At 61.4% G+C, this 7,592-nt stretch overlaps 1 protein-coding gene across 1 annotated transcript; it reads right to left on the bottom strand.

The window, feature by feature from the left end:
* Positions 1–735: 735 nt before the first annotated feature.
* LOC109283974 (uncharacterized) lies at positions 736–7,361 on the bottom strand. Its single transcript, XM_019490843.2, has 2 exons — positions 3,474–7,361; positions 736–2,831 (listed from the first exon to the last, which is right to left on the bottom strand). The coding sequence occupies exons 1-2, from the start codon at positions 4,301–4,303 to the stop codon at positions 2,126–2,128; spliced, it is 1,536 nt and encodes a 511-aa protein (XP_019346388.2). The 5' UTR covers positions 4,304–7,361; the 3' UTR covers positions 736–2,125.
* Between the last annotated feature and the right edge of the window lie 231 nt (positions 7,362–7,592).

Below are 7,592 nucleotides of genomic sequence, written 5' to 3'. Positions count from 1 at the left end.
GGGAGGTGGGAGCCCAGGTTGGCCCAGTTTCATTGCACAGGGCTCCCCATGGCTTGTTTGCAGTTCCCAGGACTCGTGTGCCATCGTGGGAGGGGCAGAAGCCCTGCGCGATGGAGCTGGATGCCTTCCCTGCTCCCTGCCGCCACGTGCAACTCCCGGTTCTGGCTGGACCCAGGCATTACCGGGCGGTTGCAGCCGCGCGGGCCATGAGTAACCCAAGGGCCTGCTGCTTGGTGCTGCTGTGGCCAGCAGTGGGGGCTGAGCACCATGGGGTGGGGGGACGTGTAGGGGTGCCCATGCCCCTCTCACACTCCACAAACCCCCCACACCCTGCCCACAACCCCCCACACATACATACATACACCCGTATCCACAACGTACCAAACCCCACCCCTTACATGATGGTTGTCTTGGCTGGTTTGCACAGGGCTGATCCTGCCTCGGGCAGGGTTTGCACTGGATGTGACCCCGCAGCTCCCTGCCCGCCCCGCCCCGCGGCTCTGGGACTTCTGTGACGTTGGAGGACAGGAGCGCGACTCGGGGGGTCTCGACAGACTGGGAACCTGGGCCAGAGCCACGGGGATTTCCCAGCTCTGCAATAGCAGCTGCTGCGCCGCGTGCCTGTCGCCTGGCATGGGAACTGCTGCCTCGCTACCCTGGGGTGGGACGTGGTTGTTGGTGACTGGCTGGTGCTTTACAGGTCCCCTCTTAAAGTTAAAGCACTGTTGGCACATATTCAAATTCCCTAGATCATGTATTTATTTAAAAAACCAGAAACGGAGACATAAGAGTCCAAAGAGATCGTGTCATTCGCCCTGCAGCCATCACAGAGAAACGCACGGCTCTTCCTCGATTCCTAAAACAAAACACGGTCTTCTCCAGCATCCTCACCACGCCGCTGGGACTGACGGGAGGTTTTGAGCTGGAGCTAAAACTGTCTTCAGGGCTGTGAAAAAGGAGCCGTTACCCCGAGGGCAGATGAAAGACCAGCTCCGTTACTAGACTGTTCACACCCGTGCGCTGTGGAGAGATTGGCAGGAATCAGAGATTTTGGCGAGCCACAAAGTCGACAGACACCCTCGACGAAACAGTGGTGCTTGTCCAGGCGGCTGGTGTCAGTGTTTGGGTGGAGCTGGAACGAAACGGGGTGTGACGGCCTCACGGCCCCTGAACCTGCCCCAGGGTAAGGCACGAGGCAGAGGCAAGGTCCGGGGGGAGAAGGGAGGGTAGGAGGCCTGTGGGCAGCGGTGGCCCCGTGGGCTCTCTGGCCGGTCGCCCCTCCTGCTGGGGGCTGGCGCCCTTCGGCCTCTCGTAACTCATGCTCCCAAACCTCCTGCTGCTGCTGCGTCCCCTTGGGGCTCCCCAGGCTGCCTGGACATTTCCAGAAGTAGGGCGCAGGCTGGACGCGTGCTGTTCTGCACCAGTACGCTGGCGGGGGTCTGCTCCACAGGGAAGGAAAGCCTGTCTCTTATGGGGGAAGTGCGTGGGGTTTGGAGGTGAGGTCGGGTGCACGGGGGGCTGGGCAGGTTTGGACTTGGGGGGGGTCGGGTTTGTTACGCCGCCTGATTTCAATGTGGGATGCTGGGTTTGTTTGTGCGTTGGGGCTGTATTAACGATGGTCCGGCCGTGGAGCCCTGGCTTTGCCCGCGCACTCACTTATCATAGGTGTGACTGTGCCTGTGTAGAGCAGCTGTTCTCCACCAGGGCTCGCAGCACCCTGGGGTGCCTTGAGGTCCTTCCTAGGGTGCTGCGGGGTGCCAGGTGGCATCTGTGTGGTTCGATGTGCACAGGATTCACCAGGCAAACCCAGAGATTTTGCACAGAAAGCCGTAGCTGTTCTGGGCTCTCTGCAACAGGAAAGCTGCTCTGTCTTTTCCGCAGTCATAAAGCACATGAAACCCAAGAGCCGGCCTTTCCCAAGGGGCCGTGAGCGTGAAAGGGGTGAGACACACTGGGCCGCGTGGGGTGTGGGGCGGTCTGGTGGGGCTGGTACACGACATGAATTGCACGTCCTCATCCTAAACCCGTGATCGTGGCAGGTCCTGGGCCCGGGTGACACCGGCTGGAGTCCACGGGCCGGATGCTCAGTGCCGCGGGATTGGACTCGTTTTTCCCGCACTCACTTTCATTTCTCCCCCGCCAGCGCCTTGTGCACTCGGTCGATGTGGGCAAACAATACCTCCAGGAGAATGACTTTCATTCGGATCGTGGCTGCCAGCCCTGCCTCGGCGCCTCTGTGGAGCAACGTGGAGTCCTTTCCCGCAGAGCCGATGTCCAGCTTGCGGGCGAGGGCTCTTACGGCGTCCGCGGTGGATCCTGCCAACGTTGCCACACTCTTGATGTGAAGCAGCTGCTTGCTGAGCACTTCCTCCATGTCGCTAGCAGCTTGTCGTCTTCCTGCCCTGGTCCTCAGGACCTCTGTCAGCAGCCTAAGCATGGCACTGTCTGCTGAGGCCGGTGGATCGGTGCCCGTGAGGAGGTCCAGGCACTCCCGGATGAGTGTCAGCTCCGCCTGGCATTCGCTTAGGACCTGCCTCATCTCCTCCCTCCTGCGTGGACACTGCACCGCGCCGGGGGCGGTTGTTGGGGCGCTGGCGGGGCTGCTGACGGCAGAGGCAGTGCGCCCCGCGGTGAAGGGGGCGAGGAAGAACCCCGTGATCCAGGCCATGGTGCCCACTGCCCCTCCAGCACTGGTTGGTGTCATGGCGCGTCTGGGAACCTCATCCACGGCATCGGCAAGTCTCCGAAGCGCGGCTACGTGCCGCTGCAGCCTGTCCCGGGCCGGCACCAGCCTCTCCGCCAGCACTTCGCCGGTGCTCGGTGTTAGTCTCCTGCAGGGAAGGAGGCAGAAAAAGGGGAGATCCATTTCCTAGGTCTGCAATAGCAGCTGCTGTGCCACGTGCTTGTCACCTTGCGTGGCAGCTGCGTCCTCGTGCGCCCAGCGCTGGACGTGGTGTCGGTGCTGGCGGGGTGAGCCTTGCTGCGCTCGTGCGGGCGAGCACCCCCGGACTCGGCGTGGGGCCGCGGGCAGGCGCTGCCAGGCTGCAGCAGGTCAGCGGTGCGTCCCCAGGAGCCCGTATCCCACCTCCAGCCGGGGCCGGGGCCGGGGAAAGCCCCGGGGGCAGCGCTGGCCTGCGCTGCAGTGCGAGTTGCTGCCCCCTCCCAGCTGCGAGCCCTGCCCGTGGCCGGAGCCGGGGGCTGCCTCTCTCCCAGAAATACTGCCTGTGTCAGCACCCCGATTCCCCGTGCTCTCCCAGACCCTTGATAAAGGGGTTTGACTTGTGCCAGGAGGGGATCAGAGTCAGGGGGAAGGGGCGGCCGGGGTGCTGCTGCCCTGGTGTTTTAGCTGGGGGCGTCCCCCCCTTGGACCGGTCCCCGACACGGAAAGAAGAGGGCACGTCCTGCAAGGGCGCTGGGGCCCGTGGGAGGAAGACCCCTGCCCAAGCACATCCACTGGGGTGGACGTTACTCACCTCCCATTGTTCAGAGAAGTGAAGAACTCGTCGGGCACGGCGCTCTCGCAGACGGAGCTCCTTGCCGTCTCCCCGCAGCAGGAGTATCTTCTCTGCTTGTAGTCTCCCCGGTGCCGCAGGGTCACTTCAAACTCATACGCGATGCTGTTGGCATTTAGCACCGCAGTCACCAGAGGAAGAAATATTCGCTTATCTGGGTCTGTCAAGCTATTTTTCACTATCTGTCCCTTGTAGGCAACAGAGATTCTGTCTGGGTCGTAGGTGATGTCGCGTGCACCCAGGAAGTGCGAGGCCTCGTGGATTAAAGTCCCCGGCTGGCATTCTTTGCTAAGGTGACTTGGAGACTTCCAGAAGAGTGGGCACAGATAAATGGTTTTGTCTCCAGTTTCTGTATAGACATATGCATAAGTCTTCTCCCTGGAAGGGTCCCCCATGAACTTGGCTTCCTCCAGCACCGAGATGAGGTCTCTCACCCTCTTCTCCGTCACGACCGCGTACCGCTCCATCCAGAACTGGGGCTGTTCGGAGTCGCAGGAAATCAGGTCCCGGGGCGTCTCCATGAGCACACGGTCCTTCTTCTTCACGGCGTCTCTCAGGATCTCCAGCGCGCTCTGCCTCGCTGCTTCTGCGATTCTCACCTCGTCCTTGGTCAGGGGGACGTGACTTTTCCTATTGCTTTTAGAAATGTGGCATTTCCTTTGGTTTTCTTCCTTGCCGCACACGATGGCTTCCCGGGAGCTCATCTCTGTGTGGACACTATCCACACGCTTCGGTCCCGAGCAGGTTTCCAGCGCAGCCCTGCAGAAGCACACGCAGCGTTTGACTTGCATTGCTGCCCCTTCCCGCCGCAGCTCCCCGCGCCCTCCCCCGGCTGCACGGCGGCACCGTCCTGGGGGAACAAGATGCCGTAAGATCTTGCAGCGGGTCCCCTCGGCAGGCTGGGCTCCCGGGGAGGAGGTTGGGAGGCGCCTGGGGGAACAGGTCGTGTTGGACGAAGGACGCAGGCAGACAAGGCTCTTTGTGTAAGTCTGAGCTCTTTTATCAGACCTGCAGATGCTTCCCCCAGAGAGACTGTCTGAACCCCGGGCTGCAAGGCCACGCTGCCCTCAGGACACGTCAGACCATGCAAGGCTCCGATCTCTTTCTGGCTTTCGTTGCATGTTCGGTCAGGCTCTGTTGTCTGCTCTGTCGCCGGGTCTTACCAGGCGGCGTCCGAGCTTAGGCCGAGTTTGTGTGAGGGTCTTTGTCTTATGCTCGAGGTTGCAAACTGCTGTAGTCAATACACGCTCTCCAGAGAACAGACCGTTCTTGTCCGAGCTTTTATGACTTCAGAGCTGCGACCTCAAGTCTGATATTACGTCTGGTGCCACCCGCACGGGCTCATGTTCATCACTGTTGTGTCCCCGGGACACACGTCCATGAAGACCAAAATCTTACCCTGATGCTGGGGGTGAATGCTCCTAGGTATCTAGGCAGCCGAGCTTGCAATGCACCGGGCCTTGACGGGACAGAGGTGCCAGCTTGTCCCGACAGGCGCCGTGACGGGTCACCGGAGGATTTCAGTGATGGGCACGTCTGCACAAGGCACTGACTGCGCAGTGGCCTCATAACACCACCGTCTGCAGCCACAGACAAGGGCCTATTTCCACCCCATGTGTCGAAGCCCCCGTCTTCTCCTCTCCAGACGAACCCTTGTTCTTTCAGGCTCGTCCCCGTGTGCCTGGAGGAGCGGTGCCCAGAACGGGACACGCGCTCCAGGGGAGGCCGGGCGCATGCCGAGTACAGCCCGGGGCGTTGCTGGTTTCTATTGTGTAGCAGGAGAGGAGCGCAGCGCTGGCCCCGTGCAGGCCCTGTGCCAGCATCACCCCCAGCGCCTCCCCAGCGGTGCAGCCCAGCCCGGCACCCCCAGTCCGTGTCAGCATACATGCGTGTTCCCCGCAAGTGTGGGGCTTTGCACTCTTCCTGAGTACTTACGTAGGCGTTGCATGTGGCAGCCCTGCCCAAAAGGCCCGGGAGCCTTCCAGTGACAATGAATCCACCCGCAAATAAACCTCACAGGAGCAGAATAACTGAAGTGATGAACGTGCTCCTGCAGCAACCCCCCAGGCAACGCGCGGCGATGCCCGGCCCTTCCCGCACTTGTGGCTCGGGGTCCCTCTCCCTGGGCTCGGCCCTGCAGGCGTCTCCCACGGCCCCGTGCCTGGGCTCCTCTCCCCGCCCTCGGGCACTTGCTGTGTGGGGGCAGCTCCTGGCACAGGCGCCCCCACGGCTGGCCCAGACCCAGACCCAGGCCCAGCCCGACTCACCCAAGGCCGGTTCTCACTCCCGGGTCTTGCTGTCGGAAATGCGGTGGGTGCAGCCCCGTGCTCTGGTCCAGGACCCGGTGTTGGGGGCCACGGGGTGATGGATAAGTGCACGGGGTGCTGGGTGGAGGCCGGGATTGCCGTGGTCCTGGGCCCAGACTGGCGTGAAGACGATCCCTCTGCCTACATGGCTCCTTTTATGCTGGTCCTTGCCAGCCGTGCCGGGCGATCCCGGTGCCCAGGCGCTGCCGGGGTTTTCCTGGGAGCTTTCGCTTTCTGATTCCTGGAAGAGCAATGAAGTCTTGGGCCAGCCAGGTGTGGGGGGAAGGGCCCGTGAGTGGTGCGGGCAGCGCCCAGCACAGCCGTGGCCGCAGGTGCTGGGGGCAGGCTGCCGGGCAGGGGCTCGCTGGGGGACACGATGCCCATCTGGGGGTTGTTACCTGTCCGCTCCGTGTAGTTGGGGACCCTGGCGCAGGACGCAGCCTGTCTGACTCGCACAGGACTCCCCCTCCCCACCTCGGCCTGAACAAGGCCAATGAGAGGAAGGACTTCCAAAAGACAAGGAAGACGCACCTAAACCCCTCCAGATGGGGTGACAGGAGTGAAGCGACTCCCCCGGTCTCATTTGCATTGGAGATGGACCCGGACGACAGCGCATTTACACGGGAGATGGGCCAGGCATGCACCTTCGTTAGCATTCGGGATGGAGAACAGAGTCCAAGGCAAGGACCGCACTGAGCTCTGGGGCCAGAGGAGCAGGGGAGCACGGCACGGTGGGGGGGTCTCTGTGCCAAATACTTATCAACCCACGGCTGCACACTCCCAGCTCAGCGCTTATCAGACCAGCTCTAGTAATGACTCCTCTACTGGTACCCAAAACACTGAATCTGCCTGTCTGTATTCATAGACCTCATAGACATTTGGTCTGGAAAAGACCCCGGAGGATCATGGAGTCCAGCCCCCCGCCCCAGGGGCAGGAAGTCAGCTGGGGTCACAGGATCCCAGCAAGAAAACATCCAAACGTGTCTTGAAGGCGTTCGAAGTGTGTGCTTGAAGCACCTCCGGCGGCAGTCTATTCCAGATATATGACATCAATCCCTTCCCCCGTGTCCAGGTGATAGGTCACCTGGTCGTAAAAGGAAATGAGATTGGTGAAGCAAGACCTACCTGCAACACACCCGTGCTGCCTGTCCATCAGGGTGTTGGCGTCGGCCAGTCTGATGAGGATGGCCTCTTTGAGAATCTTTTCATAGACTCATAGCAGTCGGGTGGGAAGGGACCTTGTAGATCTTCAGGTCCGACCCCTGCCTGGGCAGGAGGGAAACTGGGCTCAAGTGACCCCAGCCAGGTAGGCATCAAGCCGCTCCTTAAAGCCCCCCAGGGTCGGAGCCAGCACCACTTCCCTTGGAAGTCGGTTCCAGATCCTAGCCGCCCTGACTGTGAAGTAGGTCCTACGGATGTCTAATCTGAACCTACTCTCCAACAACTTGTGGCCGTTATTCCTTGTTATCCCGGGGGGCGCTGGGGGAAACAGGGTCTCCCCCAAACCCTTCTGGTCCCCCCTAGTGAGTTTATAGACGGTCACAAGGTCCCCCCTCAGCCTTCTCTTGTGAAGGCTGAACAGGTTCAGGTCCCGTAGCCTCTCTTCGTAGGGCCTGCCCTGCTGTCCCGGATCATGCGGGTGGCCTCTTCTGGACCCTCTCCATGCTGTCCACATCCCTCTGGAAGTGCGGCGCCCAGAACTGGACGCAGTACTCCAGCTGTGGCCTGACCAGTGTCACGTAGAGGGGGAGGATCACCTCCTTGGCCCTACCTG

This window comes from Alligator mississippiensis, chromosome 4, assembly GCF_030867095.1.
Source record: "Alligator mississippiensis isolate rAllMis1 chromosome 4, rAllMis1, whole genome shotgun sequence".
NCBI lineage: Eukaryota > Metazoa > Chordata > Crocodylia > Alligatoridae > Alligator > Alligator mississippiensis.
The sequence above is the reverse complement of the archived record's forward strand: the minus strand, read 5'-3'. Positions and strand labels throughout refer to the sequence as shown.

Bases quoted from the DNA above. Each gene is read 5' to 3' on its own strand.
- LOC109283974 (XM_019490843.2), bottom strand. From the start codon at position 4,303: ATGCAAGTCAAACGCTGCGTGTGCTTCTGCAGGGCTGCGCTGGAAACC. The intron at 2,832-3,473 runs GTGAGTAACGTC...CCTTCCCTGCAG, and splicing joins ACTTCTCTGAACAATGGGAG to GAGACTAACACCGAGCACCG.